Source organism: Micropterus salmoides, unplaced genomic scaffold (genome assembly GCF_014851395.1).
Source record: "Micropterus salmoides isolate LMB-PRFRI ecotype aquatic unplaced genomic scaffold, ASM1485139v1 Ms_hic_scaffold_3, whole genome shotgun sequence".
NCBI lineage: Eukaryota > Metazoa > Chordata > Actinopteri > Centrarchiformes > Centrarchidae > Micropterus > Micropterus salmoides.
The window spans coordinates 27,759,499-27,783,128 of NW_024042261.1; the positions used below are offsets into that span (position 1 = coordinate 27,759,499).

The 23,630-nt window shown below is 38.3% G+C and overlaps 1 protein-coding gene across 8 annotated transcripts in view; it reads right to left on the bottom strand.

Annotated features, from left to right (window-relative positions):
• Positions 1 to 9,250: 9,250 nt before the first annotated feature.
• cadm1b (cell adhesion molecule 1b) overlaps positions 9,251 to 23,630 on the bottom strand; it is a 146,226-nt gene continuing 131,846 nt past the window's right edge. For all 8 annotated transcript variants that reach the window (XM_038692590.1, XM_038692591.1, XM_038692589.1 and 5 more), the window contains 2 exons: positions 13,851 to 13,979; positions 9,251 to 13,713 (listed from right to left, as the gene is read on the bottom strand). In XM_038692590.1, the coding sequence (XP_038548518.1) occupies positions 13,595 to 13,713; positions 13,851 to 13,979 (248 nt within the window). In that variant the 3' untranslated portion in view covers positions 9,251 to 13,594. The remainder of the gene's footprint in view (positions 13,714 to 13,850; positions 13,980 to 23,630) is intronic.

The following is a 23,630-nucleotide window of genomic DNA, read 5'->3' on the forward strand; positions in this document are numbered from 1 at the left end:
TTACAACACCAAAAAAGTACCACACCTATTTTGCATTTGACTTAAATAAAGTTGTCGGACTTGCGGTGGACAGTTTAAAAAATATCAAAATAGATGCAGAACAACCAGAGACATCCTCTTCTTTATTCTACACCTTCTTCCTTGCCAAAACCTGGAGCCTACTTTACCCACAATGCCAGCTGGTCAGAGATTCAGGCATAATTATCAAGGGATTCAGGTGTGTTGTGCTAGTAGCGGCTAATGTAGCTTCAAGCAGCTCGCCTCAAGCAGAGATGAGGAGCGGTCTGGTAAGCTCACTTCTTTCAAACTCCAAACCCCCAGATTTATTTTAATATTCAAACTTGTAGTCTTCAGCCCTAACAAATGCTTCCCTAAGATGGTTACTTGAGGCCTAGCTCCAGTTTGTGCCTCATGTATTAGCATAGGCTAACGTTAGGTAACTGTAGGTACTTCATCTATGATGTTCGAAAAGCACAAAAGGTCGCTTAAAAATACTTTTTCATTCTGCAAAGAATACTCTTACCACCTGGAGGACAAATATTCTGATAAAAAATGTATTTAACACCTTTCCCAACAAAGTTGCAACTCCATTTCCTATCAAGAAAGTCGGCGGGCAGACATTTTTGTTTTGTTTTGAGAGGCTATGGTAACCATTATTCAACCCACAGAATTTGTTTTTTTGTGTGTGACCAGAATGTATGCTAAAACATGCAATACATACGTGCTTTTATCTTCTCAGATTGTATGATTTTGATACGTTTAGGAAGTATTAAGAAGTAAAAGGGGAAACACTGGGTCAGGAGACAATTAAAATAATGTATCTTGTTAATCATCTTGTGACCTGACCCCCAGGTAGAGAGCTACTACTAGGTGCTTAGAGCCCCATAGTGGCGTCTATGCACCACCAGGTGGCACTGTTGCACTGCGGAAAGATCAGACTTTGATTTACATCTCAGACCCCTCATATCTGTTCAGCAACATTACAGAGGCTCTTTACTATTTTACTGTTTGTATTGCTTTTGAATTATTAGTGGAGGTTATTATAGAAACTGTATGAATATGATGTGCAGTGTGATAGATCGTTACAGTTGACTATATTAGTAACCTCTGCTGTTGATGACATGTTCTGAAAGCCAGTATGAGTCCTCACATACCTTAAGCTTGTTGCTATAGAAAGCCAGTTCAATCATGGCTTAAAGTGAATGGTTCAGAGTGTCCTGGGAATTGTTGCTTTGTTAGAAATTATTAAAGTGTTTCCTCCCAGATCAAAACAGCCTCCCATTCACAGCTGACTGAAAGGCTTGGTCTGTGGCAAAAACCATTAAGAGAGCCTGTGGAGTCAAAGCAATGTCTCATGGCAGCTCTGCATTGCTCCTGAGCAGTGAGCCATTGTTTATTCATCGCCGCATTGGCATTCAAAGTGCATCCTCACTGTTCTCTCTCATAACCAACAAGTTGCAATTTTTATGCATGTGAAGGTTGAAGGCAAATTATTTATGGGAGACTGGACCTGAGGAAAGAGAACGGTCTCTAGCAAAATGGTTTACGTTGAGAGCAATCCGTTTCTATAGGCTATTGAATTCGCTGGATCACAGCAAGATATGCATGTATTATTCAGCGTTTCAGAGAAGAATTGTTGCCCTGCTAGACGGCCATCTGCTTTTTGGACATTGTGATGCATTTGAGATATGCTACCTTTCAGGATCAGGTTAAAGTCATATTTTTCAGTGGGGAGCAAATGAAATGAGTGTGGGGGCGGAAAGTGTCCAGTGTCCGTACCTCCCCCCCAGTCAAAAATATCTGCCTGATCTTGATGTGTCTGAATTGGAAGAAATGTTGCCCGAGTTGATGTTTAGCTGCATGGGGAACTTTCACCTGTATGAGAAATTATTCAAGAACATCTGGTGGCGTCCAGATGCAAAGATGGGATGTGCAAGGCGTGTGGTGCCAAAGCACCAGCAGCTGCAAGGTGAAAGGACTGTCACCTCTCCAGGGGCCGATGATCTGCGGGATAATAGTTGCCCTACACACTGGAGGAGATGACTCTTTTGAATTGGATAAAATTTTGCATTATCGACTCTTTACATTCTAGAGGAACACTTTAAAAACTCAAATGGTTCTTACTGTGACTGCAGTTTGCAGATCTATTAGTAATATAGCACATGGCAGGAGCTGTGTTTCTCTGGTTCACGGCACTTTAGTGGCTCCATAAAGAACCATTTTTGGTTGTTCATTACAGTGTAATGTTCCATTACAAAACATTATTGGAACTTTATGAATGTACATTTCCTCATTGTTTCTTTGATGGATTTTGACTCTGAAGTGCAGAGCATATTGAAATAGTAAAATGGTGCAGTAGAAGCCTCTACTTCTAAAATATTCCTTTAAAAAGATATGAATCCTGCCTGGGGCTTATTTTGGAATTCATATCAGTCTAAATATGGGTTGATTTTCTTTCTGATCTCTTGTGAATATGTATTAAGAAATACAGTCTTTTAAAATGCTGCCACTGTATATAGATAGCACTGTGTGATGGCCTGAAATTGTGCCTTAAAATAGATGTTTTAGTGAGCACATAAAGCAGTACCGCAGCTTATTACAAGCTTAAGCATCCATTTTTGGCGCTTTTCCTTGTTAGTGTGACAGAGGAAAAGTCTGATCTGCCATTCTGGCTCAGCGCCACGTTGTCCTCTGTGTTGACGGTGAGGAGATGAGTTTCACAAGAGCTAAACAAGTAGATGGCAGTTTCTACTTTTAGGCACGTTCCTGTTATCTTTTCAACATCTCACTGATTATGTAGTTAGGAGAAGCTGCACCCTTAGTCACCAGCATATTTCAGATTTTGGATCCTTCCCAGTACTTGCTTGTAAGACTTAGTGTCGCCACTGATAAGAGAAAGAAAGATCATCCATGGCTCACTTAATTACCTAGTTAACATGACAATGGATTCTAATTTAATTAAAGCAACCAAGAGAACCTTGTTAGAACTTCAGATAACCAATTATGCCTTGGCTATGGGGCAGAAATATATATTTTATTCAAGTGTATCCATGGTTTTTGAAATACAAAATCAGCTGCTTTTTAGAAGGAGCATTGGAGGAGAGCAGGGACGCAATGCTTAGTGATTGAATAAGTGATTAGACCTCAGTTTACACAAAGGCTCCTCACTTGCAGTAATGGCTGCCTATTAGGGCTCAGTTTTTTTGAATTTGACATTCACATGCAAAATCAAAGTGACTAAGCAACTAGAAGACTGCGTGCTTGGCCATACAATGCAAGGCTCAGTTTGTGTTGCAAATAATGCTCTTGACCTTTTAGCTAATGAATAATAGCCTGAAAAACAGAATGTAATTATCCAAGGCATTACAGTTGGTTCAAAAGGTAACCACCAGTTGAATAAGCTTTAGCCATGTGAATCCATTTGGGGCATTCACTTGTAAATGATACAGCTGTTATTTTGGCACCACCATGCTGAATACAGTTCGATGATTTTGAATTTCGCAAAATGTATTACTAATGAGGAGATAAGAACAAAAGCCAAACAACAGGTTCCAGGTTACAGAGAGTGGGTTTTATCCATTAAAAAAAAAAATCAACCAAGCACCCATCTGGATCACTGAGCATTTAGTGTAACCATCAGATCAGCTAATGCTCAGATTCAAAGGATTCGCTGTTTCAAATTTGCGTGTGCACCACTGCAGTTGGACATAAACTACTAATTTGTATTTGGATGATGATCCTAAAGTCAGACAGGTAAGATGCCACACAGACGAGATAGTCGGGTATGAAAATTAGAAAGGAAACTTGTAACTGAGCAGAAAAGTAATTACATCCATGCAGTCATTTAACTGACTGGAACAAGGAGCCTCACTTGCTTCAGGCTCAGTCTTCTGTAATTTCACAAGGATTTAATTTATGCATTTAAGACCTCAATTTAATTTCTACGCTAAGAAACAAAGCATGCTAGGATATAATTTATCTTTCTGACATGCCCTTTTTAAATTGGGCTAAATCAAATATGCTTTAGGGTGGAGGTGAAAATGCTTTCTAAAAAAATCTTTTAAGGTCTCAGCAACAACCATTTGCAAGCAGGTTCCATGTAACATCATATGTCATATGGTTAAAGTAAGCTAATTACAGTAACTCCGTCCTCTGTTGTTCATGTTTCATACTGTCTTCATAATTTGGATGATTAAAAACAAACAAAGTTTGTGGTGAGCTTGTTTTCCAAACTTCATCTGGTGAATCAATGCTAATCATTTAACTGAGATTCAATAAAATATCTAATTTGCCCGGAAAAATTTGTTTTCTCTCATAGAGCAAAACAAACCTTTACCATACTGCACAGGAAGTGATACACTGGCTGGAATAGAAGTAAGGATCTAATGATGTGTTTGAAGGTAATTATCAACATAATTGGAGAATGTTGTCCACCCTCACGTTTGCTTTAATTACTCAAGGCCTACAATATTTTTTTCTTAGAATAACGCAATATTCTTGGTCCTACTACTATTCCTCAAAATACTAATTAACCACTGTAGAAGTGTGTTCCATCTTGTTTCCATTAACTCATCTCTTTTGTTCTTTTATGTACACATTTTTCTTGTTTCACTGGCTCAGTTTTCTTTTGTTCACATCACAATGACATGTTAAGAGCGCACCAACACTGGGTACTTACTACATCTCAGGCTCAGGCTTTCATGTTTTAAAATGAATACTCAGTGATAGCACAAGAATTATGCTTCAGATGATGGCTTTCCACATCTCCTCGTGGTTTCTTTCACTCTTTGAGTACAATCTGAAATGTTCAGTGTAGATGTGTAGAGATGACCACACAGGCAAACTAGATAAACAGCTCTGCTCAGCATTGTTTTACCAAGCAGAAATTGAATCCTTAGCACAGCTGAACAAATGAAATGAATACCAAACAATGCTCTGTATTTGTCTGTAAACCTCTATATCCAATCTTAATCTGTGCTGGCCTACAAAGAAAAGATACAGTTGCTAGACTTTAGACATCTTACCTTACTAAAAGTATTATATCACAGAAATGTCTCAACAACAACAACAAAAAATAGCCTAAAAAACTACACAAAAACTAGAAAACAGGTTAAAACCACAGTGACAGCACTCAGCTTAGGCTAGCTGGTGAGATATACTTAAGTTAGCTAAACCTTTTTTATCCATTTTTTTCCTGTTTAATAGAATTGAAAAAATAATTTTGATGATTGATTAATTGAGTTTGTTAAACCACACAAATAAAACAGTAGCTACATCTTAACAAATCTCATGACAAAGAAAAGTAACAAAACTAGTCCTGCTTAAAGCTAACAAGCTAAAAGCTAACAGCCCAGTTAAACAGACTGGCCTCTGACTCTGGAATTCGCATGTGGTTGCCTTTAAATCACTTGTTTGAATTTATTTAATTCAAGATTAATTTAATAAACTAGCTCTTTAGTACAAATGGGCTGAAGAGGAAAATGCATTTAGTCTGAGATAGTTTGTTTTTACTGAGCCATTTTGGATTGTCATAGAGGGCATCCTTTGTGAGGTGCAATGTTTTTATATTTTCCTGTTTCCTGGAATTGAAAAATCAATATTCGAACATTGTAGTAAGTGTGATTTTGTTTATACTACATAAGTAAGACAGTAGCTAAACCTTGAATCACAATGGTAAAAAGTAACAAAACTAGACCTGCTATAAGCTATCTAGTTAAATGCTAACCCAGTGGTGTATAAACTGTAGTAGATTGACATGATTGGCAATGGCAAGCGTTTTTATAGGTTTTATGTAAGATCTGTGATCTTATATATGTTGTTACACAGTTTGGCTTACACATTTTTTAAATTAACATACATTAAAATATTTCTGTATTTACTGCTCTCTAAGGCATTGTGTTACTATCTGCAACTTTTATTTCAAAAGCGAGTGACAGCAATGAATACAGAGTACAAAACAGATAATAATTTTAACTTACCCACATCTTCCCAAATGGAATTGAAATGACGTTCAAGCTCATTCAAGTGATGAACTTCATCCCATGATGCCTTTCTTTCACTGTTTGAATTCAATGCCAATTTAATTAAAACATGTAACTTTTAATTACCTAACTGATTAATTTAATAAGTGAAAATAGAATCAGAGTGATAAATTACTGAGGTGGCAATGTTCCTGCCGCAACTCGCAGACTCACCAAGGCTCCCTGTGACTGACTTCAAGGCTGTGTACAGACATTTAAAAAAAAACTGTAACAGGCTGTCCCATAAAAATAGAACACTTTCAATGCAGACAACAGAAACACACTCACAAAACATGTGTGGAAAAAACATCCGTTAAGGCGTTGCAGTGTATCAGAAGGAAGCTGGGTGACTAAATAAACTTGTAATGCAACAATAGCATTTTCACGGCTATCTCAAGGAGATAATCATGAACAGCTATTTAAGTGTTTCAAATTAAAAATCTACTTTAAATGAAAATTAATTTTGCATCAACAATACTAAATATGATAGAAAGATTACATGCAGACGTAGGAGAATAAAAGATAAGAGGAGAAGATTGGGAAATGTTTGCCTTGCTTATTGTATCTGGGTGGTGGCTATGAAGCGGAACATCGGTGTAAATTTGGAAGAAGAAAACTTCTTTTTTTGCTTCTGCACAAAGGAGTCACCTTGAGATTTGGTTGGGGATCTTCAGAGGATACTGCTTGAAGCTTAGGCTCAGCAGATAATTACAGATTTCCTGTCTGAAAAACTTCACCACTTTTTTTTTTATAGCTTTTTGTGATTAATCGCACCTAAAACTTCCACATTAACATCTAGCACATTTCCTCCCTCTGGTAAACATCAATCTCTTAATAAGTATCAGAGTATTAAACATCAAGCAGCAACATCGCTGACATTAGAGCCCATAGTGCTGTTCACAGCATCTTTCAGGTTTGGAGTTAATCACCTCACAAACACACGTCTCTTCTGCCTGACACTTTCATATGGGATTAACAGGCTGGTTGTGTGTGCTTTAATTAATGCAGATTTCTCTGGGTCGTACTGTAGCAGTCAGAGATAATTGTGTTGTGGTTATCACAGGATTCAGGTGCTTGTCCTTCATCATTGTTTGAAACAACTGGCTCATCTGTTTCATGGAAAATGACTTGGCATTTTTAATGCAAAAAGTGGACTGGCTTGACAAATACCTACTTTTAAACACAAAATGCAAAGTACGAAACACTAAATCACATGCTCAGTTCTTTGGATACAGTCACCTCATGTTAGCTTCAGCATGTATTACTGAGTACACAGACCACTGGATCAACATGAATGCAACATAATCACAGTTTAGCAGCATTGCAACATAATTGCTGCCTTGTACAGCATGGCAGTAGTGGAAAGAAAAAAAAAAAGGTCTTGTCTTTTCAATTCCATTGACTGTTACATTATTGTAAATTGTACTTCATTGTAATGATGATAATGACACTATTTAACGTAACTTGAATAAAAACTTTGTGGTTGATATAGAACCGAAACAATAAGCTGATGCAGGGAAGTACAATCACAATCATCATTTTGCTCTGTAAGAATGTAGAATTTACTTGAGTGTAAAGGGATACTGTATACTGTACTGTACTGGGATATTGTACTACTGCATCATCTGTATTTACCATATATACATATTTAATAGAGAAGAATCATTACATAAATGAAATGAAAGTAATAGCTCTGCATCGGAGCTTCCTAACTCCCTATTTAACATTTGTTTGTTAAAAGAAAGATTGTTTGAAAAAATATAAATTTAGAAGAAAAAAAATTATAAATTCATTATTCTGTGATAAACAAATGCAGTGGAGTTCTGTGATAAATATATACAATAAATATATACAAATTAGGAGTAAATTTTTTCTGTGTTCAGACTTCATAGCATATATACCGTAAACCATTCCTCTGTAATGTGTAGCAATTTTAATTTCAGGTAGAGGCTTTATCATATATGAATTGCTCTAAATCTTCTGAAGAATTAAATTGCGATACAAAAAGCCCTGGAGTTCTTGTAAGGAATAAAAAGTGTAGTTTAAAAACCGACTTACAAGAGGGATTTGTCCTTTTTGTTAACAACTGAATCAGCCAATAAATAAGTACATAAGAATAATGCAAGTTCTTTAATGTGCTTTGTGCTAAGCAGGAGCAACATAGATACAGACAGAGCCTGTTGCGTTTGCCTTTGTTCACCCACTATTTATTCCCACATCATTTAATTATACCTCAGCCAAGCCAAGTGCTACATGCCATCAATCTCAATCAATCAATTAGCCAACTAAACAAGCCATGCTCAGACATTCGTTCCCTCTCAATTTCCCCATTGTGCTAATTACACTTAAACATGTCATTCCAAATTAAAATTGAACATTTAAATGGGATTAGTAGCATCTAACTGAAACATCACCCTTCTACATTCATGCACTCATGATGCACTGACAGCTGGTACAGCCGCACGGCAAATGCTTTTTACCTGTTTTTAATTCAGATGGCTTCATGTCAAGAGTTTAACCTCGAAAAAGTGAATAAATATAGAGAAAATCCATAATTTGTCATGTAAAGAAAAAAAAATCAATAAACAGGTATTTAATATTTCTTGAGGAAAGCGTTATATTTCAATGATTGTATGAGTAAGGGAGAAAAGTGGCTGGTTTCTAAGGTTAAACTATTCCATTAAAGTTTGAATAATGTTATTGACCTTTACCTGGGATGGATCACTTAAACTAATGGGAAATGGTGCCACTGACAGAATTCTGATGACAGAATTGCTTATGGTTATGAACTAGGTCTTGTTCCCCCTGAAATGCCTATCAATTTGTCAAATCACTAACATCCATGTGTTCAGCGGGAACCATTAACAGGGGCCCCCGAGCCTGTCGGTGTCAGTCATCGTGTCATTTAAAACGTTTCTTGCCTTTATCTGTACCACAGTGCATGTGTCAGTCACTGATAGGAGCTCAGATTGCTGCTGCTCACTCACATCGAATCTACGTCGGTACAGTAGTTTTGCCTTAATTTGGGATCTTTCTTCTTTGGGAGTTTGACAAACATTAGCAGCTCAGGATGACATGAACAGGTTCAGTCCAGCTAATGTATTCAGCATGTTAAACAGGCCGAATGAATATGACAACTAATACAAGTTAATACATTCTGCCTTCTGCCGTCTCAGAGATGGACTACAAAAAGAGAGTGCGTTTCTGATCAAGTCACAACAGCACAGCACTTTAAACATTGATATCTTTTTATTAAGACAAGTACTCTTCTGATTTTTTTTTCTTTTGTAAAAATGTTGGTGTGAACCAATACAAAATATGCATGGTCATATGAGAAACATCCTCTTTACTACACAAAAGAAAAATGTCACCTGGGTACAGAGAGAAATTTAAGATTTAACAACAAAAACAACCATTTTGGGGGTAATAAAACAACCAACTCCCCCTCTCCCTCCCTCCCTCCCCAGGCGTTAAACATGACTTTCACCCAAAAATCCAAGACATGTTACAGATCATTCAGAAAACTTAATGTCACAGTAAATACACCATCTTTTCATCTATGAAAATGTATGCATGAATCGACTGAATGCAAACAGATGCTTGATTGACTGTCTGTGGTCACATCCTATATTTACTAAATAACCAATACTGTATAAGCAAAGTGTTACGGTGGAGGAAGAAGTTTCATGAACATCATCATGATTTTGTTGACACTGACTGTACATAATTTTCGTCTGCTTAACAAATCTAGTTTTCTTTCTTTGTGAACTAGTTCTATGCAAAATAATATTTAACGTTTACTGTAACAGTGCACCATATTAAGAACACATAAAAATGTACAAATGAGAAAAAAACATGTACACCTTGTGATTTGTTCACTTCTTGAATAGCTGTGGAACTACAGTATATACTTGGGGCCGTAAATTTGCATTCTACCTGAGATGCAAAAAAACACAACTATTAACACTCATGAACCTGAGAGAGTGAAAACAAGCATATTGAATATCAAGTATTTAAAACAAATCAGAAACTGGATTAGACGATGCTTTTGACAATCTTTTTATGTTTCTCAATTAAAAGCAGCAGTCACTTATTTAAGACAAATATCAAACCTCAGAATAGAAACTGTCATGCATGTAACTGTTTCCATGACACCAAAACTTTAAAATCCAGAAAAGGTTACTTTTAATGTAGCTTTTTCGTACTGTATTCATCTCTGATACTACTAGTGAGCCTTGTCCTTGAAGATATCCAAATAAATAACAAATGAAGTGAAGCAGAGAAAATAATTATGACCAAATTGAAATTGTTTTGCGATCACGAATCAAGACAATAAATACTACATCCTGGCATAAGACATTTTAGTCAGTGGAAGCTGCCACACCACCCTGATGAACAAGGAAAGCCTTTTCTTTTTCAACAGCTTTTTTATGTTCCAGGTTGTAATCGTGATGCAAGTGTATAGTACGTGAATACAGACAACGTGGATGAGTACTGGCCCTGTAAGTTCGAAAGGACAGAAATATACAAGATATACTGTAAGAGTGTACATGAGGATACTGTATGATACTAACCATATGCCTCAAAATCAAAGAAGGCACTAAATTAAGTCCTTCAGTCTTTTCCTTTATAATGATAAGTATCAAGAGGTGGGTTTAAGGCAGTGGTTATCCTTTTTCATTATACATTTACATTTTTTCTTATTCAGGCAATACAATGAAGTCACTCACTAATTACCAAACAGGTTTTTCCTCTAGCTGTGACAGTGAGAGGCATGAAGCATGCATGGTGTGTACACTGCGTCTGTCTGCGAGCGTAGGATCTTCTGATTTGCATTGGTGGGGGGAAAAAATACATTTGTGACAGTAGACAGCTCCTCTGTGAAGGTTTGAGGCTGCAGGATGACAGTAAAAATGATCTTTCCCAAACCACGTCTATAGCTCTACGCAAATCTTTGATAACTTGTAAGGCCGAGAGCCCTTACAACTTATCAAAGACAGCCCAAAGGTAAAAATGTCTTTACACACAGCAAGGAAATATATAACTGATTCATGTTTGCAATGATTGAATGTCTTTTTACTTGTGTATGGGCAAGGGCAAAAAGTATGTGTAGCAAGGATTTCTAAGCCAGGAAATAAGCAGTGAAAATGTATTTTTCACTTGCTATGAGTATTCACACTGACATACCTTGATAGCTGATACATCACTGAAAGGAAACTATGCTATTGAAAGTGTGACATGCTTTCTTCCCTGTAAAGGACCAGTGTTTAGAATTTAGTGGCATCAAGCAGGGAGGGTGCAAATTGCCTACCCCTCGCCTCAACCTCCCCTTCCAAGCGTGTAGGGGAAACTGCAGTGGCCACAAAAAACATGAAAAATGTGAAAGGCCTCCGTAGGGCCAGTGTTTCTCCATTCTGGGCTATAGAAACATGGTGGTGCAACATGGCGGACTCCATGGAGGAGGACCCGCTCCTTCTGTAGATATAAAAGGCTCATTCTATTCCATTCCATATCCCATTTGTGCCATATTCTGCCAATAGACCCCCCCCCCAAATCCTACACACTGGTCATTCAATAACACAGTACAATTAAATAAAAAGATAAAACCTTGGAAGAATAAAACAGACCAATATCCTTGTAACATTTCCAGTTAAATTGTCAATATTGTCAGATTAAAAAAGCATTCTGCACAGTGAACTTACAGCCTTAATGGCATACAAGTAATATTTACTGAATGTATGCACAGTCGCATAATTATTATATTTTATCCAGGGTCGACTATGTGGGTGGTATGAAAATATGAAAAATTTCATGTTTAAACCAAAAATACACACAGCAGGCTGTACCAATATCTAACTAATAATACATTTTAATTAGATTTTATGATCAATGCAGCAGGACCAGTCACTCTTTTAGATACTACAGGGTATATACATACTCAAAGTAAAGTCTGACCCTAAAACCAACAGACAGGAAGTCTTTTGGTGCCGTACTTATTAGAGCAACATTTTCTGCCATGTTTTTGGTCCATCTGTCCCATGGATGACAAAAAAAAGAGACTTATGTCAAAAATAGTTCTAGATACAGGCAATGTTTTTAAAGGAGTAGTTTGTCATTTTGGGACATGCACTTGTTTTCTTGCCAAAAGTTGAGAGGATCAATACCACCCTCAGGTCTGCATGCTAAACATGAATCTCCAGCCAGCAGACGGTTAGCTTAGCTTAGCACAAAGACTGGAAACACAGGCAGACAGCTAGCCTGGCTATGTGCAAAGGTAAAAATGACACTTGTAGTTTTATGGGGGGTGTTGATAGTTCTGTTTTTTACCTTTTGAACAAAGCCAAGCCAGTTGTTTCCCCCTGTTTCCAGTCTTTATGCTAAGCTAAGTTAATCATCTGCTGGCTGAAGCTTCACATTTACCGTACAGACACAAAAATGGTATTGATCTTCTTATTTAATTAGAACCAAGAAAGTGAATTTGAAAGTGTACTTCCTAAAATGTCGAGCAACTCTAAGATTTTTCTCAGAACCAGATGTTCTGCTAATGACAAAAACAAAAGAAAGAAAGCAAATGATGGTTTGTTATCTGCTATTGTTGATTTGTTGTTGTCCTCTCAATCAGGAGAATAACCTGATAGAGTTTAAAAAAAGAATAAGTGATTCTGATTTCTTCTGTAGAAACTTTAACTCTATCATGGCACATTATAGCTGTCAGGATGTCTTAGACTGGACTCCACAACTGATCAAATACTAAACTGACCTCACATCTACTAATAGTCAAATGTTTTCTTGAAAATAACAAGGGACCAGTTATACTTGGAGGTTTGGTGTGAAATGATAATTAACGGCACTCCTATTTTACTTTCAGGAACAAATACATTCTATGATGAGCATGAATACTCAACTTTTACATTAGCAATCAACACAGTGAACCTGATCCTCAAAGGGGGTGAGTGAAATCTGCGCTGAAATATGTCGAAACCAATCAGACCTGCATGTTTGGTGGGAAATGTGATGAAATTGCAGGGACTGTTGGACTTTGACCCAGCGGAGAGAAATGTGTTGACACTGTGTTCCAGTTACTGAACTCTGGAGATTACTCAAAAAAAAAAAAAAAGATGAGCTGGCTCTCAGATCTAGGTACCTGAGCTAAAAGCTAGCTGCAGCACACATAGACAAACACCATGCCCATTTAATCTCCTCTGAAAGCTAAAAGCAACAAAGGATCAGGTGAAGTACAGGAAAATCAAATCCAACAAGCATGTGAACGGGAAAAAAACAACAAAAGAAACAGAAATAGAACAAGGCACAAAATTGTCTGTAAAATAATTGAACTGTACAGATTAGGCCCCGGCAGTCCAGGAAGGGTCGGATAGGAGACTCAGCAATGCCTCTTCTTACCACTTGGCCATGCCAGTCCTACTTTCCACTGTATTCTTTCCTCTCTTCCTTTTTAAATCTTGCCCTCCCCGCCCCTCAAGCCTTCTTGAAAACCTATCGGAGTTAGACATTATGCTCCCACAGCACCACCAACACCACCAGCATCCCCACCCGTCTCCCCTGGCCTGTCCAGTTTAGATATAGTATTCCTTCTTCTCATCTGTGTTGTTGTGTCCCCCCTCCGCGTTAATGATGGCCGTGTCTGCGTCGGCTGCATCATCCGCCCCTTTGGCTTCATGTGTGAAGTAAGTTCCTGGAGAGAGTACAGACAAATTAGCCACACTCCTCCTCGTCCTGCACTTCAATATTGCACTCCAATTGCAACAAAAAAACACTTGAACTCTTCAGATGTGTTTATGATCAAGTGTGATTGCTCTGCCGGTGCTTTACCTTTGTGTCTGGCAAAGTATCGACCAAGAACAATGAGTGCACAGAGGATGGCAAACATCACCACGGCAACCACCCCTCCAATGACAGCATGGTCAATTTTCTGTGGTGTCCCCTCACCGGCTCTGGAGTCTGAAAACAGGACAATAACCATAAATAATTTCATGATCAGTAAACCCACTCAGCCAGTAGCAAAGCTAATAATGTCAAGACATGGACCACACTGCAAGCTATGGCCATTAAATCATTAGGCTGCCAAAATAAACAAAATTGGTTTGTTTTCTCTCAAAGCATTTTAGCATGACCTAACTATGGAGGAAACGCTTGATAAGGCTGTTGATAAAAATGCCAGCTTATATTGTTTAATAATAAAAAATGAGATGATACCATGGCACAAGATGTTCCATGGAGGATGGTAAATGGTCCACATTTGGAGCTAAACATTCCTCACATAGGCTATTAAACCATGAAGTTCTTACTTACTGACAAATCCTGCAAACTACTGTCAAGAATTCAGCTTTGTAATACGCAGAATGATGCTTTTTACTCATTTAAATCTTTAATTTGTTCCCTGGCACACTGACTTCCTTGTTTTTTTTGTGCTACGCTAAGCTAACTAAGCTAACCAGCTGGGGGCTGTAGCGTCATGTCAACCATAGAGTGGTATCGATCTTCCCATCCAACTCTTAGCAAGAAAGTGAATAAGTAAATTTGCCAAAATGTTGAAATATTCCTTCAATAAAAAAAAACAACCCGTGTCTATCACTTGAACATGTTCAAAATAAAGTCTGTCTCTCTAAGTTATAAACCATACATTTGTAATGTTATACTGTTGAATCCAGCTCATTATATCACCCTTTTCAGTATTTCATATAGCTGAAATGGCTGCCCAAGCCGCTTGAGTGAGCGATGTTGAAAAATTTTTCAAGACAGTTATTTCACCATGAAACAGTAGACACTGTCTGCAATTTCAGTGAAAGTTCACACACTGTAAAATACATTGTGATTTAAGAGGCCATTTCTGGAAGTTATAGAGCTCAATCATCAGAAATAGACACAAGTCTGAAGATAAATTGGTGCCCGGTGTCCCCATGCAGAGAAATACGTGGCTGCCTCAGGTGTCAGAGTGTGTCACTGTCTAGCATTTAGCCAGATTTATCCGTGCACCACAGAAGAACAAGGCAAAATTTGAAGCCTTTAAATTTCCAGGCTCAGAATAGTTCAGAGGCGTTTATCAATAGTCTATATCTGTGCACATTTGGACTGATGGAGGAGTGGCAGGCGAGGGAATGGCTGCACTGTTCTTTGCTGCATGAGAGAGCAGCTCAATTTTCCATCAATCTCACTAGTCATGCTCTGAACTTGAATGATTCTGATAAAAGACGAGCGGAGAGTGCAGAGTTTCTCAACACTGTGAGGGCGTAATACGTTGAGTCGAGGGGTCTCAGACAAGTGATACATTTACATCTCTAAACCTAAAGACAACACCTTATTTAAGCTACGTTCAGTTAGCATGAGGACATCTTGGAAGTGAGGCTGCAATGAAGCTAATTAATGAGTTTTGTTTCAGTTGAGCGCGCTCTTAAAATGGACTCGTCTTCACGGAGCAAGCTTCGTTGCTGTGCGTCGGTGTGTAAAGCAGGGATGTGCAAGGCGCAAGTTTGTTTACTGTATCGGGGATGTCAGATAGCACAGCTCATTCCCAGAGGAGAGGGAACGGCCCATGCTCCATGCTAATGAACATTCACCCACTAAATGGCCTGTGCATAGTCCTGTCTCCTCTCCCCCTCCCGCGCCTCCCACACCTTCCTGCCCTCACCTTGCTCCCTGCTGTCTTTCGCTTGACACATCCGCAAGGAAACATGTAGGGTCTCGGCTGCCTCTGCACAGCAAGGGAGAGTTTCATTTAACGGGTAGAAAAATTCGCCCAAAGTAAGCACCAAGACTCTTATCACAAAAATGTCAGAGAAACTAAAAATCCCATAACACCTTACAGTATCAACTGTTATGGTTGGTTGCATATCATGGTGCCTATTTCTGTTTGTCAGTTTGGTATTTATTACAGGGGAGGGCCACAAAATCATGATCTCAAATTCAATAAATATTACTGTTCATGATTGGTTCATTTGTGCTCATTTCAATTCATTTTGTGGTGCTGCTGCAGTCTGTTAATATTGTAAGGAGATTATGAGACATATTACATAATACAATGCAATACAAAGGTGCAGAGCGTATTGTAAGATGATTTTAAACATAAAGGTCATTAGTCATGAGATGTACTACTCAGCCTGTGAAAACATAGCATTTTATATTGTCTGATGTGGCTCTGAATCAAGATGGCATTAGGGTTATCTCAGCTTTACAATTTTTTAACAGAAAGCCTGCATCATTTACTGCATGTATAGATGTTGAAAGATGGGGGTCCCAACCAGGCAGGGAATGTCTAGCAAAGAGATGCTATCTGTTGCATTATGGGATTATCCAGTGTTTTTGGAGCTTGACCCATTTTATGTCAGGATATAAAAGTCAGGATATCTCGGCCTCATGGATCATAAATTGCTGGAGTATCCTTTTTGTTCCTGTAAGATGTTATTTTGCTCACAAGGTGGACAAAATAATGCGAACACCTCCATAGCCTGTTACAGCTGTTAGACCCAGAACTGATCTGTATCTGATTCTGTTCTCTTTTTTATTGACATTGCTATCACTGTTCCCTGACCTGTGTGTCATCCAATCCCTTAAATATTCCACTCAATCTGGCTAATAAAAAACAGATTAATAGGTTGAAAGTTTGTCTTTTTGTAGGATTTAATAAAGGAAAATACAGAGTGTTTTCTATTTTTTGGAACTTGAAATGGGTAATCTAAAACACAAGAAAACCAAAAAAAAGAAGCGTCATTTTTATTTTTCTATTGTTTTGTATTGTTAATCCGCTCTGTGCTTGTGCAGTCTAATCTGCATTATGCACTTACGTTGCAAAAAGAAAAAGTTTGAAAATCATTTTTGAAATAAAAAATTGAGAATTTGATGACGGGCTGTCTTCTGTGAACATAAGAGAGACCAAGCACAGCCCTGCATTAAACTAAATTTGCACTGAGCGTGAGACGTGTGGTAAGATCAATGCCTGATCAGAAGTGTTCAATTAGTTCCGGTTTCCACCTCCTTGTCTCATCCTAACATACGGTCCTAAACGGGGTTCTGTGTCTCTCAGACGGCTGAAGGGATACCACCATATGAGCAGAGCAATAACGCAGCTAATGCATGAAATGATGACGTTCTCATAATATTACAACATTTTTTCTCGACATGTCAAAGAACCGATATGTGGGCTAGATTTTGAATGTGCAGAAAGTTTTGAACATGAGCAGAAATTGTGCTGAAACACAGGAGCTATTAAATTCCAAGAGTTTATAACAGAATTAAAATGAATTAATTCATCATTGACGACAATTGGTGCCATTTAAAGAGATTACTTTCCCAAACAAAAGATGCAAAAGGGGAGGCAAGAATAAACCATGCCTACATGGGTGTTGTCTCAGCAGGAATGAAGTTAAATGAGAAAAGTTCATCTACAGGAGAATACATATCTGAAAGCAATGCATGAGTGCCTTACTGGATTTAATTCTATTATAATTTTACATTCTGGATTATCACCTGAATTTGTGATGTCCTTTGTGTAAATAAACACATTTCTTCCATAAGTTGATGAAGCAAAACCTATGCTCTTGCATTTTAACAACAGATAATTCCATAAATTAACTACAATGCAAGAAAGGTTTCTGGGGGAACATTCCTAGATACCTGGTTAGGTTTGGTCTCCAGCTTTTGGCTATGATATCTGGAGTTTGGTAAGTATGCAGATCAACCATATACTTTGTCATTGACCATGATCATTGACTTGGCTTTTCATCTGTACATGCTTTAAAATTGGGAGTTTGGCCACTGAACTTTTTTCCTGAGAACAAAATTCCCGAGGACTGAAGAGTGATGACCCCGAGCGTTATGTCACAGAAGGCCTTCTCATAAAATGCACAGACCTCAGCAATAACAAATCATATTTCAAACTAAATTGAAATGTTGGCAGCTCTGATAAAACCCCACCAATTAAATAATTTTCCTTCCTAACCAATATGTTTATTGGTAATTATGGGAGTTATCCTGTGATGCACTTGAAATATTAGTTTAAGACGAGACAATAACGCTGTTGTTCCCATAACTGACTCCTTTAGTAACGGCGTACAGCGGCATCTAGTGGCCACGGTCGTCAAAGCAGCTGCCCCATTAATAATACTTGTAATACTTGGTGAAAGAGTAGAACTACCAACCCTGGATGTCTTTCCGAAATGTAGCCTATCAGCGTTTGGTGAATCAGTTTTATTTATGACACCCTCATCACCACCATAATTCTAGTACTGGTCGTCCTCACCATCATGGTAGTGGTGGTGTGGTTGTCATGTGTGATGTGTAACTTTTTTTCAACATGAAGATGACAATGACAATGCTCTGCGTGCTCCTGTGAGGTGTGTGCAGCAGCCACTTTCAGCGCACGCACTCGGTGAAGAAGAGTCAAATCTATTTATTTATTTATCTATTTATCAATCTATTTCATTTGAATACCCACTTCAATATGAAAACACACAGTTTTTCTCCTTTTTTTGATTCCCACAAAAAAAGATTGAACTGAACAAGTGAATGATTGGATGATACATAAACCCTGCCTCTCCCTGTGTAGATTAGTTTGTCATTCAGTGCTGTAACACATCCAGGATTAAGAGTGTGATTCCCTAAGGTTGTCCATGTTCAATATAAGCATTCATAATACTACAAGGTGCCTAGAATAGAAAAACCTGCAAATGATAGACAGTGTTATTACAGCAGCCTTTGTGGCCTCACACTTGAAATAAGTAGATTTTGATTATGTCTGTAATATGGCTGGTGTCCATACCACCGGCACAGCTCTGCTCGCGGCTCGATCGGGGAGTGCTGACATGCCCACACCGGCGTCCTGACATGATGTGCACAGCCTTGGGGATTTATGGGGGAATAAAGAGGATTTGCAACTGATGCCTGTGTCTGCGTGGCCCTGAAATCTGCTCTGCTGAACTCCCAGCGCCACATGCTTTACAGTCGCACCTTTCCATCTCTGTACTGGAATGACTAATTGCCACTCTGGTCAGCAACAGAGCATCTGTCAGCGTGGAGATCAGAGCTGCGAGCTTGTCACCAGGCTGATTACATGGAACGTAATTTTAGTTTTCCCTTTCAATAGTTTAATGCTCACATAACAAAGCATATTGCACACACATGCTCTAACCCACACACACAAACACATTACAATTTATAGATGTAATTACATGGATATAATTGAAACAATGACTCTTGCATTGAAAGAGCAAAGCACTGAATACACCCTCAGAGTAACCCTTGCGTGGACAGTGGCAGGACAATGGAAGGTAGGTGTAGAATCAACTTAACGACTTTCCAGATGGCCATTTTGTGGCATTGAACTGCTAACATCCGTGGCTTTTGTATTTGTTGCTGTTCGAAAAGGAAATGAGCGTAATGAGATGAGCGTACATGGGCAGTCTCTGCCGAATCAATTTTTTTATTGCTGTTGTAGCAGACCATCAACAGAGCACAATATAACCTAGTCCTCAGTTGAATTCCAATGCCACCGTTCGGCCGCTAAATAGATTCCCTTTGTAATAACCCAAACAATGATTTGAAGATGTACAAATACAGCTGTGACATTTAACAGAGGTGATGGAATACAAGGTCTGGCTAAAACTAATACAATGGCAAATGAATGGAAATTGTGACAGTGAACTCGAACTCCTCGATGGCAATTTATTGTATCTTTTGAGATTGGCAAAATTCTCTGCACAAAAGCCGGTAAAACCCATCTCCACTTCATGCTTCCCCTTTACCATGTTTTCCCTACCAGTGGAGATCAAGGCAAGGGAAAATGTTGTCAAAATAATAGAAAACACTGCTCTCTTCCCAAAGTTGCCCGTAATAACGTGTCACAAATGTACACCTTATCAGCTAAAAATGCACATTGTAGGTTCATTGGCACATAACATTCAATCTCCAAACCCTAATGTGCTAAGCAGAGCTCTAGTAATCATTTACAACTGCTCCATGAAAAAAAACAATATACTGCAGTGAAACACTCTTTTAACTTCAGGGTGGGCTGGCATTACTAACATATTCCCTGGAGACCAATTAAAATGGACCATTACAATATTTTCTTTCTTTAATAACTGTTTAAAGGAAAGGGAAAAAAAAAATGCAGGTCAGAAAATACAGTTTCAACCGGGAATCAGAGTAAACAAATGTGAGGGGGAAAAAAACTAATTACCATTTGTAAATGATTGTTTAATTTTTCCAATGAAATACTTCAAAGAGAAGTGATACATGTGAGAGTTAAAACAACACTGGTAAATGTTTAATGACTAATTATGTTGAATACTAAATCCACTCACAACAGTCTTTGTTGAAGTCAATAGTGTGCATGGAGTTGAGGCTTGAATCGCAGGACTAAACAGCAGTGGAAACCTGCCAACACCTAACATGTAGCAGGGCTGCGGGAGGAAACGGCAAACAATTCATGTATGAAAACCTACTAGAGATGGATTCCTAAACTACCATCCTGTGCTAAATCACGTGATTTATTCTCTTGGGAGAAAAAGATGTTTGTCAGCACAAAGGGAGGGTCATGTATGTGTTATGTTTACCACATGTTAAAGACACGAGGGCCTACAAATCCCTGACGGCTAAGCCAAGCAAGCAATAAAACTATATTATGCTTAGTAGTATTATCAGGTCTAAAGGGTGCAGTATAGAGGCCAGACTATGGTTCATGTATAGTGTAATGTTTGCTTGCAAAGCTCTTATTGGCAGTAAATTTACTGCTCGTACTAATCATAAAGCAGCAGGCCGTTGACCTCCCCCTTTAACTCATCACACCCCAAAGCCTTTTTAATATTTAGTTCCTGAGCTTTTATATTCCTTTAGACCATTCAGTAGAGGTCCTACTGCAACATGCTAATGAACAATTTCCCCTGGACTACATATTTGAAGGAGACATAGGGTATTTTTAATCAAGTCTACATCATAATTCCTTGTTCCATGTCTTTCCTCTGGCTCCTCTTGACAAGCTGGGGGGGGTTACTGAAGGCTTAGCCAGGATATGATGTCCCTGCCTTGGATCATCTCTGAGCATCTGATGAGCTGGAGCATTACCGCCACAGACTCCTTTTATTCCTTCAGAGCCGAGGACTCTGGGTAAATTCTATCCCCTCCCCAAAACAAACACAACCACTGACAAAGAACTTGTGGCTTTTTTTTTCTGTGATGCGGTAACCATCTGTCCATCTTGAAGACAATGTTCTGCTTCATTTATACCAAAAGTCATGGTTAATTTTTCAGAAGCAGCTGCATAATACTGTGTTTAGTGTGATATGTCTCAATCAAGTATTTGGATCAGTGAGAAAGGTCCCACGTGTCAGTCAAGTCTTTTTCTTGATACAAGATGTCAATTTAAAGCTTGTTTTATTGTAACTAAACAATAAAAACACATGGAGAGAAACAAGGTCTGAAAACTTTCAAACTTGAAAAAATAAATGTTCCTATGAAAGGGTGACTTTACTCTCCCATGAGGTCTAAATACACACACACACTGCATCTTTTAAGACACTGAAAGACCTGACAATATGAACTCTTGTGAAACTTTGTGAACATCAAACAGCATAGAACACAAACAACTGTGAGAATATATGCTTTAACGCGCCGTTTGCTCCCCCACCGCACAAAATCATATTTAGGCTTTGAACTGACGCTTGGGTTTGCAAGGCTAGAACAAGACGGAAAGAAAATCTACCAAGTAAATTCCTAGCATTTTGGAAATGAAATCCAATTTTCCTATCTATTATGAACCACAAAATGGGGGAGGAAGTGTGTTAATGTGATTTAGAAACCCCCCCTGCATGTTTTCTTTTAAACTACAGAGGGGGGAAAGTGTGCCCACGTAGTACTTGCTGCTTATGTGGATTAGTGAGTGACAGAAATTTGAAAGCTTTATTCAGTAAGTTCCTCCCTGTCATAAATACACTGTAAAATACTCAGATCTAAGTGGAGCTATCAGACTATAGCACACAAATTACATTATTTAAAAGGTGCAATCTGTGATTCATTGTAAAAAAAAAAATAAATAAATAAAAACAGGTCTCTTAATCCAACTACAGTACACAACAACTGTATGTTTTCTTTGTTTATTTTATTGGATCCCCATTAGTTTCTGCTATAGCAGTTTCTAATCTTCCCAGGGGCCACACATTAAAATGTCCAAATAAAACTATATAAAATATATGAAAAACAAAACTTTAGATAGATAAAACAAAGCAACTGATCTTAATACAACACAACCATCAATAATATCAAATTGTTCAAATTGCCACATATGATACCGTATAAACAAAAGAACTGTAAAATGATACCCATTAATTAAAATAATACATAGCACAACTACATGACCATCCATAAAAGTCCTGAAAACTAGGACACCATCAGATAAGATGATTTTCTTGCTTACATCTATAATGTGTGAGCAACACACAAAATTATGATTTTTTTTTAATCAAGAACTCAAACTCTTCAATCTACATTGAACAAAATTATAAACGCAACACTTGTTTTTGCCCCCATTCATCATGAGCTGAACTAACAGATCTAAGATTGCTCTAAAGTCCTTTTTCTCTTTAAATATTGTTCACAATATCAAGATGCTGATCAGACAGCATGAGTAGTGCACAGCTGTGCCTTAGGCTGGCCACAATAAAAGGCTACTCATAAATGTGCAGTTCCATCACACAGCACAATGCAAAAGATGTTGCAAGTTTTGAGGGAGTGTGCAATTGGCATGCTGACTATAGGGATGTCCACCAGAGCTATTGCCCGTGAATTGAATGTTCATTTCTGATGCTCTGGATCGGCGTATATGATGGCGTGTTCCAGGTCCTGCCAATATCCAGCAACTTCGCACAGCCTTTCCACAGGCCACAATCAACAACCTGATCAACTCTATGCGAAGGAGATGTGTTGCACTGCGTGAGGCAAATGGTGGTCACACCAGATACTGGTTCCCCCCCCCCCCGAACCACCCCAGTACAGTGAAACACATTTTCGAGTGGCCTTTTATTGTGGCCAGCCTAAGGCACACCTGTGCAATACCCATGCTGTCTGATCAGCATCTTGATATGCCACACCTGTGAGGTGGATGGATTATCTCGGCAAAGGAGAAGTGCTAAAGTCACTAACACAGATTTTGACAGATTCATGAACAATATTTGAGAGAAATAGGCCTTTTGTGTACATAGAGAAAGTCTTAGATCTTTGAGTTCAGCTCATGATGAATGGGGGCAAAAACAAAAGTGTTGCGTTTATAATTTTGTTCAATGTATATGTGGTGATAACTGAAATTTATGCATCCAAAAATGTACTGATTGGGCCTTTAAAATCAAGATCAAATACAGTAGTAGTTCAGTGGCCTCTGATTATAACAGAAAATCGCAGCTGGTAGCGGCCGCTCAAATTCACACTCTGGTTATAATGAATGAATGAAAGAAAGAAAATGCGCTGTATACTTTCTTATTGGTGAGGGGGAAATTCTATACTATGCTGTTATGCTAATTAAGGTAGTGCAAAGCAATCTACCGCAAGCCAGCTTACCATTGCCCCTGTGACAGGGTATTTAGAAGAGTAGTGAACTGCAAGAAAGCTCAA